The 14,994-nt window shown below is 40.0% G+C and overlaps 1 protein-coding gene across 3 annotated transcripts in view; it reads left to right on the forward strand.

Annotated features, from left to right (window-relative positions):
• Nucleotides 1-790: 790 nt before the first annotated feature.
• The window catches only part of ttyh3a (tweety family member 3a), a 181,337-nt gene continuing 167,133 nt past the window's right edge, over nt 791-14,994 (forward strand). For 2 of the 3 annotated variants that reach the window (XM_078558683.1, XM_078558682.1), the window contains exon 1: nt 791-1,124. In XM_078558683.1, coding sequence (XP_078414809.1) covers nt 999-1,124 — 126 coding nt within the window. In that variant the 5' untranslated portion in view covers nt 791-998. The remainder of the gene's footprint in view (nt 1,125-14,994) is intronic. The other variant, XM_078558685.1, reaches the window with a different exon arrangement.

Here is a 14,994-nt window from a genome sequence, read left to right on the forward strand (position 1 = left end):
GGCGGGACTAAGTTTCAGATTGACCGTAGCGGGGGCGGGGCTCAGTTCCTGATTGATAGCGGTGGGGGCGAGGCTCAGCCTCTGATTGACAGAAGGGGTTCAGTCTGATTGCCAGTTGTGGGGCTCAGTCTGATTGAGGAGGTTGCGGGACCCAGTCACTGATTGGCCGTGGCGGGGGCGGGGTTTTGTCTCTGATTGATAGCAGCGGGGGACGGGGATCTTTCACTGATAGCGGTGGGGGCGGGCTCAGTTTATGATTGAGCGCGGTGGGCGGGGCTCTGTCTGATTGATATCGTTGGGGCCGGGCCTCTGTCTCTGATTGATCGCGGTGGGGGCGGGCCTCGGTCTTTGATTGATCGCGGCGGGGCGGGGCGGGGCACGGTCTCTGATTAACCGCGGTGGGGACGGGGCTCAGTCTGATTGACAGATGCGGGGGCTGGGCTCAGTTTCTGATTGATAGCGCTGAGGGGGGGGCGGGGCTCGTTCTGATTGACAGTCAGCACTCAAGCCTGTTTGACGGGCGGGGAGGCGGGGCCTTTGCCGGCTGAGGTTGGCGGGGGGGGGGGGGAGGGGGTGCGAACTGGTGCCCAATCCACGAGAGGAAAGTGGGGCTGGGGAAGTGAGCGGCTGAGCGCCGGCCGGGAAATTCTTTTCTTGTTTGTGGTGCGGGTGTTGGGTCGGTCCGGGCCGCTCCGTGGTGGTGGTGGTGGTGGAGAATCCTCGAGACTCGGGAATTTTCGGCGGGCGTATCCCCTCCCCAGGGAATTGGGGGCGGGAGGGCTGCGCCGGGGAGGTGAGGACGGGGGTCTGACTGAGAGAGAGAGAGAGATCCCCTCTCCCGGAGCTCGGACATATCGTCATCGTTGGGAGAGAGGAGGGTTTATTTATCGATCCGGCTGGTGAAAAAGCTTGGGGAGGGGGCGAATCCGGGGGATGGAGTGAAGCCCCCACCCCCCCCCCCCCCGGCCAGACTCGGCTTGTGGGATCCATCGGGCCCGATGGCGGCGGCGGTTAATTATTCCCCTCCCTGGTGGGTGAACCTCCTTCACCGTCTCCCCCACATCAACATCCAGCTAGAGACGGTCAGCAGCGAGTTCCAACCCGAGGACTCCCAGTACCAGGAGGTAAGAGAGCCTGATTTTAATATCCACCCACCCCCCTCTTTCCCCTTTGTACAATGGGCAGCACTTCATTGTCTGATTAAAAACAACCCAATTAATATCATTGAAAGTTGCTTCTCCCCATTTATGAGTTTCACTAACATCATAAATACCAGCCCTTAATTTATTGGGTTTCTGCTTCGCTAACCCCCCTTCTGTTTGTAAGTTTGCTGCCCCCCCCCCCCCTCCATTCCCCATTCGGTTATCATAGCTGGAAATCTGTTCTTGAGGACAGTCATGTTAAACATGTGTACTCTCGGCGCAGTGGAGTTCAAAAGCAGCTATTTAAAGCGGCCGCAGATAATCACTGCAACTTCTTTTTTCACTGAAAATGCTGGTGCGTGGGTGCACCATTTATTGTGTCTTTAGAGCCAAGCAGCAGTTGTGTTGTGGAAGGTGATGACAACTTGTACTGTTTTTTTTTTCTTCCCACCTGATGAAACACTTCTGTTTTCCAGGGGATTGGGGACATTGTGGAGGAAGGGGGAAGGGGGAGGAGGGGGGTGGAATTGTAGGACGGGGGTCAGAAAAGTGTGTGTTTTGAAGCTGGGGAGTGATTTAAGACGATAAATTCTAAAGCGTTAAAGGTGTGTAAAGATGGGTGAATTCCCTGTCACTGGTGGATTTGGGATTGGGTTGAGGGAATACACTGCACCACCATGGAGAGCACAGGAGAGTTTTTGGAATGTAGGATTGGAGTTGGTGACCGAAATGTGTCCTCTATATTTGTATTAAGGCACTTAAATGATAATATTGTCTGTAAAGAGTTGTTCAATAATGTTTAAAATCTGTTATCTTGGCTGGTTTTCTGTTTTTCTAAAGTTAGATCAAATCTTGATGGAACATTTTTTCTGTATTACCTAATCGACTTCAATAGATACAATAATTTTCAATACGTGAGAGAACAGTGACCAACACTGAAAAGATGCATTTGTATGTTATCAGTAAGCTGTAGGGAAAATTAAACCAATGAATTTTAATGTGATAATATGGATAAAACATAAAGGCTCTTGAGGGGATAAAGTAGTTCCATCCATCAAAATTTATCTCTAGTCCCCAACTTGTAGTGATTCGCCTTGAAAATTGCTCCCACTACCAATACTTCATCCTTGCATTATGTGGCTCAAAATGCATCCTCCACACAACCCAGGTTGAAAGGACAAAGCCTGTAATTGTAATGCTGGATGCTTTTTTTTTCACAATTTCACAAAAAATTCTCATATCCACAGTTGCATTTCACTGAAATCCAAGTGAGAGAAAACCCTCCCTGTATATCTATGTGAAATGGTGGACGTGTGAAATGTTTGCTTTACTGAAACCCCAGTGACTATTTTCAGCACTCAAAATGGTCAGTTGGAAACACTTACTGCTTATCATGCGCTACTCAGACACAGGTGGATTGCCACGTTTGCTTGTGCATTGATTTGCTTTACAAAACTTCATGGAGCTGCCACTTATCTGCTTAGTTGTTACAGTTCTTGTAGTTAAATCAGTGTATACCCTGGCAAGACCTCAGCATTAGAACAGTGATATAATCATAGTGGAAAGGTTTCTTGAACCCAATATTAAGCTAGAAAGTAACACTTTCTCTCTACTACATTGTGAAGGAGCAAGAATTGTCGCGTGTAAATGCTTGACATAATAGAGCAAAAGATAACAATTGCACCTTAATTAAAATACTTTGTTTATAAATACTATATTGAAGTTATTTTGGTAGTATAGAACTTGAGTACTGCTGAAAAAAGAGACATATCTAAGCTTTTTGTCTTCCACTCATCAGGACACTTGGTATCCTTGCGAGTGTCCTGATGAGTGTAAGACGAAAAGCTTAGACAAAATGTCTTTTTTCAGCAATACTGAAACTATTTTGGAAGTTGAGTTCTACTTATATATGCAAATACAAGTCATGTTTTTGTAGTAAGCTCCCTTTATCTTCTCTGAGTTATGGATTAGAAATATTAACTGGTGGAGACATTTTTGGCCAGGAAAATAATATCTTAGCCAGTACTGTAGCTTGTTTCCATACCCCAGTGACTATTAAGCCTGATGTGTGCGCATGGAGTAAAGATGTTTCAAATGGTGGATTGCATGTTTTGAGAGATACTGAACCAATATCTAGCAAAGTGTGAGTGAAGAAAGATGTTGCCTACCTAAATAAATAAGTGTTCGGGTTGGATCCCAATTTAGTTTTATTCTGTAAAGATCTGGATAACTTTATTGTCAATGGTGCTAATGTTAAGTGTTTATTGTCCATTTGAAATAAGAGAAGTTGATTCTAACATGTTCTCTGCAGTGCTTAACTGTGTTGTGTTGCTGGTGCGTGCTTACAATAGTTTCTCGTTGAATAGTGCATAGCAATAGTAGTTAAGGGATTTGGAAAAAAACATTGGATGTTAGAAGATTTCTTAGAATTAGTACCATCTTGTATATTGACTTTAATATAGAATTTAACTTGTGGGGAAGCATGAAGTTTTGATGTCATACTAGGGAGAATTATCCAATAATTAGAGTGATGCAGTGGTCGGTGAATTAACAGATTTTCTTGAGTGGTGAGTAAAGTAATATTTTAGAGAAGGTCATATAATTCACACTTCATGTGGGTTATTTCTTTTCAAATCTGTTAGCTATATTTGCCAGGCTTCTTATATTTCATATCGTGAAAGGAAAGTGACAGTGGTTTATTCCTGAAGATTGCAAAATTTTGATCATAATTCACGTAAAGGGTAAGGTACCCATTGTCCTCTTGGTCTGATTTTACAGTGAAGATCCTTTCCAATCATAGTGCTGGGATCTATTACATTGCCTGCTTTAGAGTTGTCTACTGTTAAATTATTTTTACATCCCCAAGATAGTATATATGTCTATTGTGAATCTCCTGTCTCATGATGCCATACAAAATCTCAAGGTGGGAACTATTTTTCTGCATTTTGACTGGTTCACTTCATGTTACGCTAGTGGCTGGGATTGTGCTGTGCATTCACAGTGTGTAGGTGCAAGGCAAGGGAGAGGAATGATTTTGTATATTCAGTTCAATGGCAAAAGAAACAAGACTGCACATGCTGGAGATTTGGAATTAAAAAAACTGCAAATGCAGAGCAGATTAGTCAGCATCTGTAAAGAGGAAACCTTTTGGCAAAAGGTTTACGTGGTATGGTTAGGCTGAGAACATCGGCTCAAAAGGTAGCTTGAGTGGTTTACACAATCTTAACTTTCAGATTCCTGATTTTCGTGGCTGTGCTAATAGCTTGTTTGATTTTTGCTTTTGGGATTCAGTATTGCTGTTTCTTCATTTCAAAAACATACTGTGTAGAATGCTTCTGCTTCTCATTTGTAAAGGACTTTAGTTGAAAATTCTAATATCTGTACCGTCCTCAATGTGCACTATTGAGCATTCTTTCCCTTCCCCCAGTAGAAGCTACTATCTTGTCAGCAATCACCATTTCAAAAGGAACCTTAAACCAATGGTAAAATATAATTTTAATTACAACTAGTAGCATGCACGGTATGGGTGAAATTATGATCTCTCTTTTAACTGTATCTGCTTTCTGTGTTGCAGTTTCTGTCCGTCATGTCTTCTGCTTCTTTTCTTCCCCTTAACTCTTTGCTTCTCTTTCACTTTGGTTGGAGGTAGTGAGTTTATGGTTTGCTGGGGAAGGAGCCACTAATATCCGTGGATTGCATTTGAGGCAGTATTTCCTGGAAATTGTGGCCCTTGGTGTATTCCAATCCCAAATCATGTGTTTCCCCACTGATATGCCCTCACCCCATCATAGCTTCTCTCCCCACTACCATGTTACTCTACCATATCCTCACTTCTGTGATGATCTCCACTGCTTCCCTGTTCAGCTACCAGCTCGACCTCTGTATTGTTTGTCTCCCATTGCTGCAGTATCACTCGCATCACATGGCATTTGCAGGACCGCTGATGAGGGACCAGAGGCTCCTTCACTCTCAGATAGTTTCTCTTCCCCTTATATCCTGTCTATTTGCATTCAAATTTTAACATTAGAAAAAAATTAATCAAATTAGGAAACTGCTCGACTGCCTCTCTCTATATCTTTTACATGTTTTATCCCTCTATTTCGTAGCATCTGTCTCATGGGTACAAGAGCTATTGACCAATATCTACAAAAATCTGTTGATGGGGTATGCTTGAAAATTGCGTTAACATTAATATTAAACTGGCTCCTCTCCTCTATAGTTTGTGTTCATGGAACACAAAATTAAAATTACAATGGACACTTATAAGCTCTACTTTTGCTCAATCCTTGCTCAACTATTCTTGTATTTTTTTGAACATTACCTAAAATTTTTCTATTTGTTTGCCCAAAATTCATTGAGGGAAACCAGATGAATAGAAGGTTCTAGAAGCTAAAGAAAAATATTCCCTCAGTGTTGTGGACTGGATAGTGTGGATACAACCCCTGGGAAATTAGGCACACTGCACATGCTCAGAATGAAGAGTCCAATTCAGTTCACGTAGTCACTGCTCTGGTCAAAATATCAAGTCCGATTTGATGTTTTTGAAAGAGACTGACTCTTTGAAGGAAAAATTTTCATTAAGATCATTAACAGATGCATCAACCAGTAGTTAATTTAATCATGTTATTGTGACATGTAATTTTTTTGACCCTACTCCTATTTTGGATGTTAAATTCAGCTACTGAGGGGAAAATGGTGGAAGTAGGTGACTGTGCAAAGCCTTTTGAGTGATTTTTGCGAACACAGTGACCAAATTGGACAATCTTAGAATAATGTTCACTATTTGAAAAAAGACTTTATATGCCCTATAGCATAACACCTCTAACATTGAACAAAACTTATTGCAGCACCGCCTATAGGAATAATACAGGTATTTGGGAGTTTTTAATTCAACACGCACCATGTAGCCAATCTAATGTAGAGGGCTAGACTTGGCTGTAGCAGGGCATCTGATGGCATCTGTCATGAATTAGACACCTCTGCATCCTTCAGCTCAAAATAGCTTTTCCTGCAAAGTTGCTGAAATTCCAAGCTAATTATAGCGCAGCCAGGGAAACAGCATTTGGGACTTGAGTGAACAGGGAAGCCAATGAGATATCTTCTTATCTAATGAGATTTGGATTAAGAAATAAACAGGCGAAGGACTGAGTTGAAGGGTAAATTACAGGGGGTGCATTCAGTATCAGATTAGGTACGGAAAACAAATAAGAGAAGAGAAGGAACGATTTGGATTAAGAGAGAGAAAAGAAAACAAAGGAAATGTAAGAAAATGTACAGTTTGACCTTTTACTATTTCTCTGATACATTGAAAGCCTGAAGAAATGAGACTCCGCTCTTGTAATTAACTTGTCAGTTATTAACAATTATCATGTCATTAAAAGGGTACATGTTCTTCTAATTATAGTCTTAAATATGTGTCACGTTTAGTTTGTATCTACCATGCAAATAAAGCAACTTCACGACATTCAGTGTGTCAGTGGTGAAGCAGACATGTTCATGAAATTGACGAAGCAATGTAACAACTTGGACAGCAACTTCTGGGTATTAGTTTTTAACTGTACATGCTGTTTGCCTGAAGTTGTACACAAGTAGTGATGAAGGCCATGAGTTGCCCCATTATTTTGCTGGCAAGTTTTGATTTCATTTTTGTCTTTGTTCCAAATATCCGCAATTTTGTCCAACATTTTTTTCCCAACGGAATCTTAACGTTGAGTTAATATATGTAGAACTTGCCTTGATTAGCAGAAGCATTACATCAACAAATTTCTTCATGGGAACATGACCCAAAATAGCTTTCGGGAGTAGATATTTGATTGGAGGTGTTAAGGTTTTCATATTACAGTTAATGGTTAATTGGGTTGGTAAGATTTGTAGGAATGTAATATATAAGATAAACTAATTGCAGAAATAGTGAAGGTTTATTGTTCTTGCCCTGATTTTAAAATTAAATTATTTCATGGGATGTTGACATCGCTGGCAAAGCCAGCATTTGTTGCCCATCCCTCATTGCCCTTGCGGTTCTGAACCACAGCAGTCGTAGGTACACCCACAGTGCTGTTAGGAAAGGAATATGTTGAACTATATTAAATACCAATTGGGTTGAATGTTTCCAACTGATGTAGTTATGTGTAAATAAAGGTTAAATTGAAATGTTCATATATGTATCTAAAAAAAAAAGTAATACCAATGTGTCCTATTAAGTGTAGGTGAAGTGTTTTTTTTTCTTCTCAGCCTCTCAAAGACTAGTAAAACCGACTTGGATAAAAAAACAACAGCTTTCATGATTTAAAAACCACACTTAGTGTGTTTTTGTAATGGCGGGACAGTTTTGATTTTAAGGCAGTGGCCTTACACTTGGCCAACCTTTTCTCCTTCTTCTTGGCGGCACTTTCATGATTTTTTTCAAGCCCTTCCACCCTTTTTATGTACTTTATCGATGGCCCCCTAACTTAATGAAAATTGCTGTATTCAGTGATTTATTTCTTACTGTATGTGTGCCAAACATGTCATTTGTCATATGAAGCTATAAGGATTTACAGTGAGACCACTAGCTGCTTTTAGGTAAAGTATAATGTTCTATTGTGTTTGCTAGCTTCCAATTTCACACTGACGTAACTTAGCTACTTGAACTATCGGGTATGAGATTCCATGAGCAAGATAAGATTTAAAAACTGATTGAAATGCTTGAAATTGTACTTCTGTTCAGAGCGGAACAGCACTAATTACAAAATGTAATAAAAGTGATGATACAAATTTAATTCTAAAACACTCAATGACTTCTCCAGTACCTGAATGTTGGAGGCTAAGGAGACTACTTTGCAACTTGACTGTTATTTCCAGAGGGCATACAGTGGAAGGACTTCAGCAGAGCTGGGATGAGGCTAGAGGAATATGAGATGGGCTCAATTGTTCTATATACTGGAATCTATTACAAATGTTTTTTTTCTTGTTCATGTAAATAATTAGATTAAGTTTGAAATTTTTATAAAATGAGTCCCAGAGCTCTCTCAATGCTGACTTATTATCATATTAATGCAGTTAGGCAGGAAATGTCAGCCTGAAGCATCGTAGACAACAGGTCTAAGATGGTATTCATTCATCTTTATGACAGATAATTAAGTTCTGGGGAGGATCAGGAAGGGGGTGATGGGTCTAGTGCCAATGATTTTTTTCTCTTTGTGTAAATTAGACTGCTTGTTTATCAAATATATGTATAATTTGTGATCAAACTCCAAATAAGGAACTGATTTAGTTTCTAGTCATAAGCTTGTGGAATGCTGTTTCACCGAGAAAGCATTCTGTACCCCATGCAAAAATTGGAGAAATTGTAACAGTAGGATACCTCCTCAATCTGCCTTAAAGCCAGGGTCTAACAAGTGTCTATTAATCAAAATTCATATTTTTTCTCCTGATAATTCTAGCTCTAATGTAAATGAAGATGTTGATCAGTGTACTAACTCTTGTACTGAACAGTTGCACTGATATTTTCAAAGGCGATTCAGACTAGTTAGCATTGCGGCAGAAACCTTGTGCTGATGCTACGCTTGTGTTGAAATATAAATATTGATACCTGTAGTACTATGCATAAATTTGCCTAATTTTTCTCATTTTATGTTAAAAAAAAATGTAACTTTTCCCATCCAATATAAATTTAATTCTAGAAATTAAAATTACCTAGTAGGAACTGGCAATGTGATTATAAACTAAGGAAGCCAAAAGTCAAATGTAATTTCATCTCAAGCTCCCTATTCAAGAGGTTATAGAATGTTTGCCTGCATGTAGAATTCAAGAGAAAATGGACAGATAAAGAAAGGAGAAACAGAGGGATTCAGTTTGTTGCCAGGAGAGGAGAAAATGACCTATGTAGGCAGCGAATGTTCTTTTATTTAGCTGTTTATATTGAATAAAATAAAATGTCTGTTGGCTGGGCTGGTATAGATTTTTGACTATCAAAACTGGAAGTAAATGGTTTCCTCTTTATCTCTTCTCCACCCTCCTCCCACCCCATCATAACTTTGAAATATTAAAATAAATATCTGTGCTGGCAGCTTCTCTTCTGCAACCTGACAAATACAGATCACTTCCAGGAATTCAGCGGTGAACAGAACCATCCTTGATGTCATTAAAGAAAATGGCTGTAAATATATGATGGCAGTACCAGGAACAGGGACAAAAGAACACTCACTGACTAGGGTTGTTAAGCCTCAGCATATCCGAAAATATCCATATGAACTTTATTAAAATTTAAACTGTACAGTATTTTATAAACTTCAGTCCTGTTTGGATTTCCCATCGCTCTGTTCTATAATGTATTTGGGTAAGGTTTGAGCATAAAGAGCATGGTGATATTTTGGTAGTTTTAATAAGAATGAGCAAATGCAATGTTGTGACGTCCTGGCTCATGTTGGAAAATATAGTGTCAATACTTAAGTTGATATTTTCAAGAATGTGTACAAGAGGAAGAGTCATACGGGGTTGAAACATTAACTCTGTTTCTCTCTCCACAGATGCTGTCAGACTTGCTGAGTTTTTCCAGATTTCCAGCATCTGCAGTATTTTGCTTTTTTTTAAACTGAATCATTAACCCTGTGTTTCCAGCATGTTATGTTTTATATTTCAGATTTCCAGCATCTGCAGTATTTTGTGGAGCTAATATATAAATTATTTGTAAGGAAAATAACGGAATTGGCTGTGGTGTGTTCATTTCCACACCCACTTTTTGAATGAAACCTGAGGTGCACTGTTGCCTTGGGAATACACGTCACATTTAATTTTTAGTCAGCATCCTTTTGAGTTGCCTCAATCAGCACACACAAACGTTAATATTATTTTGCATTTTAAATTCCCAGGTGTTTTCCTGGGAGGGGGGGTGGGGGGGAAGGTGCGAGATTCTGATGACAGATCTTTGATTCTGTAGTTCTGATTTGTTTTGCTTTTAAAGAAACACACCTTGAAGTGGTTTTCCATAATGTGCACTAAAAACACTTGGTGGTGATTTAAAAGGCTTCCTTGTGTTTTTGGTATCAAATAGGAGGGTCAGGTAATATTTCAGGGTGTTGTGAACATTGGTGATTTTGTCTTCCTGGCTATTTCTCAGTGGCTATTTTCTTTTAACCAATGAGCAACTTATAATACTGAGGTGTACAATTAAAAAAAAAACACTTTCTAATGGTTAATTGTTTAAGTGATACCTTTTTTTGGTCTCCACAAGTTTCATCAATGGTTGGTATGTACATAAACAGCCCATTTCTGGTCCACCATTCATTGCATTCCTTTTGGGCAGAGAATGGAAGCCTGGTAGTAAGTGGAAGTGCTTTGCAGGTTGCCTCAGACTCTCCTGTTCATAAAAGGCTTTGAATACCACTTAGTCCCCTGAACAAGAAGTGTGTGGGAGGATAAGGTCACAGTTGTTTGAGTGGAACCCCAGAAAGGAAGGCCCACGGCAGGGATCAAGTGACAGCTATGGACTGAAGCCTGTAAAGAACATTAAGACATAGGGTTGTGGCTGGAGTAGTGGCCAGGCTTGTCCTGGAATGGTTCTGGTTCCAGCTGGGCATGGAACTGACTGACTGGCTTTATGGAGACATGTTTCTTTTCTCCCATCTTTGTTAGACTGTAAATAGTAGCCATAAGAAACTGAATACTTCTAGTAATCTGTTTTTTTCCCCCAACAATAGTCAATGGTTTGTTCACAGACAATGAACAAACAAAAAAACTGGAGCATGTGCCCACAATGAACAAATCAGATACGTTGCTTAAGGCAGTAAATCTCACGAATAATACATCTATGGTTGCCTTTACAACCCTTTTATTCTCCCAGTGCTGGTACTTGTTCGTTCTTGTGTTTCCTTGAACATTGTAATCTGGAATGCACCACCTGAAAGGTGTTAGGAGCAGATTCAATAACAACATTTCAAGAGAGAATTGGGAGGAAAAGAGATTACAGGGCTATGAGGAAAGAGCAGGGGAGCAGGACTAATGGCTCTATCAAAGAGCTGCCATGGGCATATTGGGATGAATAGCCTCCTTTTGTGCTTTATCATTCTATGATTTTCCTTCTCTGGGTGTGTAAATAAAAATTATTCATATTCTGCATATGCTGGTATGTTATCTCTCGACTAAGGTGTCGCATCCATGTTTAAATTACAGAAGCATTCTGCTTTTCTCGCTGGAGAAGCACTGTGCTGGCCAGTGAGTGAAACGCCGTCATATTGGCACAGAGAAGTAGGTGTGCCTCAGCTAATTATGCTAGTGGTACTTGGTACTGGATGCAGGAAATAGAAAGTCTTAACATTCTTCACAAGGATGAATACAAAATTCACAAAAAATTGGTTTTGCTACTGTTTGCCGTCTTTCTCGTTCATCCTTCAAGGTGAAGGTGACCATGTTCATCATCTGGGGTGTTTGGTTGCGTCCCATTGGGAGGTGACTGCTAAGGCCGATCTGCACTTCGAAGGTTCTGCTGCAAATAGGACAGGATACTGCAGACATTAGAGTTTTGAACAAGTTGCTGTCTTGGGATTTGCTGTCCTTGCGATTTCTTTCTGCCTCTGATATGTGCTTGATTTCGAAGGAGGCCACACTTTTTTATTTGTTTGCGTCAGGCGCAGTGAGCTTTTCCCAGGACTTGAAGTTGATGTCAGAAATCTTAAGTGAAGCCTTCAGAGTGTCTTGGTTGAAACATATAAGACCCTGAGGAGTCTTGACAGGATGGCTGTGGAAAGGACGTCTCTTGTGGGAGAATCTAGAATTAGGGGTCACTGTTTAAAAATAAGGTGTTGCCTATTTAAAACGGAGGTGAGATGAAATATTTTCAGTTGGAGGATTGAGAGTCTTTGGAACTCTCTTCCTGAAAAGGTGGTGGAAGCAGAGCCTTTAAATATTTTCGAGGCAGAGGTGGATGGATTCTTAGTAAGCAAGGGAGTGTTAGTTTATCGAGGGTAGGCAGGATGCCGATTTCAGGTTACTATCAGATCAGCCATGATCTTATTAAATGGCGGAGCAGGCTCGTGGGGCTGAATGGTCTATTCCTGCTTCTTGTTTGTATGTTTGTATGTTTGTCCTTGTAGTGCTTCCTTTGACCGCCATGAGAGTGCATCCCAGTCTCAAGCTCTCCATAGAAGATTGGCTTTGGTAATCGAGTGTCAGTTTGCTGTAAAAGGGGTATGAATTACACTCTTGCCGTGAGTGAGATTTTGTCAGGTTTTTTAAAATAAGATCTGCACTGTCTCTTCTCACTTTTTTCTATTTATTTTTCCCCCTTGAATACTTTCAGTTGATCCCTGTCCATTCCCCTGCATTTAGATTTTTTCTTCATCTGTCTCCCAATAGTTTTTCTGAACTTGGGTAGGTATATTGCAACACCAAAACTGACCCACAATCTCACAATTCAATGAACTGATAAACTCCTGCTTCAGTTAGCCTTGAGACACTTGCTGCGCCCTTAATTAATGACTTTGTAAAGTGGATAATAGCTGGTAAATTAGCCTTTGTCTTTAATTGTACAACTCAATGCCCACCTCTTTTAAACTATCTTTATCAGTTGATGACTACTTTGACATTTTGTAATTTATAACTTGGAGTCTATTTAAATCATAGAGAAATTAAACACTTCACACATCTGTCATGGTGTAAATAACAAAATTTGCAGATATTTCATGACTATATTCATACAATATTGACAACAATTGCTGTTTTAAATAATTAAGTCACTGTTGCTTATGGCTTGCCTTGGGCAGTAGCCGCTGCAGTATATATACGTTTAATATATGATTCTGAAGTAACATGATGATTAATCATGTGTTTTTATTTTGAAAAATCTAGAGTTACACAGCAAGAGAAACAGAACAATTTAATGCCATCTACAGATAAGGTTCCTGCTGGAAAATATACCATTCTGGGCTGAAATGTATTTTCCTTTTTTGGTTTGTCTGTCAAGGTTATTTTAACTAATGCCGAAAGTGATGTAATGTTTTTAAGCAAACTGTCACCCATACTGTACATCATACACACTCATTTAACAAACCAATGATTGGATTTAATGATCACATGAAGAAGGAAGTAAAGTGCTTTTGCAGCACAGTGACTACGGAGAATTTTAAAACAAATTATTAGTAATTCACATTTTATTTTGATTAAAGCTTAGAAGGTTAATTTTGTGGGCATTGCTATATTTCACCATTTTCGTGCAGTCATTGAGATTATGCATTGTGTAAACCCCTATATGTAACACACAGATGAGAGATCATTTCAGGATTTTACCTAAGTGCATTTGTGATCTGGGGTGTTAGGCTTCATTATGTTTTTTTGGATTGAATTAACAAAAGGCATTTGTGAAAAATGTGTAATAAGCAAAATCTTACTGCTTTCCCATGAAGTATGTGTCCCTTAAATTTGAAGTGGGTTTGGTTGTTGGAGGTCAATCATCTCAGTCCCAGGACATCACTGCAGGAGTTCCTCAGGCCCAACCATCTTCAACTGTCTCATCAATGACCTTCCTCCATCATAAAGTCAGAAGTGGGAATGTTTGCTGCTGATTGCACAATGTTCAGCACATTTGCGACTCCTCAGATACTGAAGCAGTCTGTGTCTATATGCAGCAAGACCTGGACAACATTCAGGCTTGGGCTGACAAGTGGCAAGTAACATTTGTGCCATACAAGTGTCAGGCAATGACCACCTCCCCTTGACATGCAGACCATTGCTGAATCCCCCACTATCAACATCCTGAGGGTTACCATTGACCAGAAACTGAATTGGACCAGCCATATAAATACTGTGGCTGCAAGAACAGGTCAGAGGCTGGGAATTCTGCAGAGAGTAACTTGCCTCCTGACTCCCCCAAATCTGTTCATCATCTACAAGGCACAAGTCAAGGGTATGATGGAATACACTCCACTTGCACCCCATTCACCACCTTCAACATTCATTCCTTCCACTACCAATGCACAGTGGCAGCAGTGTATGCCATCTAAAAGATGCACTGCAGCAACTCACCAAGGCTCCTTTGACAGCACCTTCCAAACCTGCAACCTCTATCACTTAGAAGGACAAGGGCAGCAGGTGCATGGGAACACCACCACCTGCAAGTGCCCCTCCAAGCCGCACAGCATCCTGACTTGGAACTATATCGCCATTCCTTCACTGTCACTGGGTCAAAATCCTGGAACTCCTTTCCTAACAGTACCATGGGTGTACCTACACCATGTGGACTGCAGCGGTTCAAGAAGTCAGCTCACAATTACCTTCTCAAGGGCAATTAGGGATGGGCAATAAATGCTGGTTTAGCCAGCAATTCCCACATCCTCTGAAAGAATAAAAAAATAAATAAAATTTGCAAGTGGGATTTGTCTAACTTTCGGTAATGTAGTCTTATTTGGGGAATTATAAATATATTCAATATCTTTTTCTTTTGCATTTGCTACTGTATATTTAAATTTTGTAATTTTATAATTGTAGTTTGTTAACAGTAGCCATTCTGAAATGCTAAATTGGACTTCATTAGCCATTTCAACACATTTTTGTATAGAATTTATAAATGAGAAGGCACAATGAGGCACTGACCTCTCCATTTTTATTTAATAAAAGCTTTTATAGTCTCTCCAGTGCAGTGTCTGATCTATTTTCTGTTACTCCTGTCAGATAATGTAAAAAAAAGTCTTATTAGAGTGCTGTTTGTGACATAGCAGGGATAAACAATGGCCTACTTTTCAAAAGGCATTGCTTTATCTAACATGCCATCACAATAAACTTCTTAAATTTTAGGCTTCAGTTTAAATGAAGTATTCTAATTTGTTTTGCTGAAATGTAAGCACATCTAAGAACATCAGTGTCTCCTTTCTTCATTTGTTCA

This window comes from Cetorhinus maximus, chromosome 15 (assembly GCF_964194155.1).
Source record: "Cetorhinus maximus chromosome 15, sCetMax3.hap1.1, whole genome shotgun sequence".
NCBI classification, from domain to species: Eukaryota; Metazoa; Chordata; class Chondrichthyes; order Lamniformes; family Cetorhinidae; genus Cetorhinus; species Cetorhinus maximus.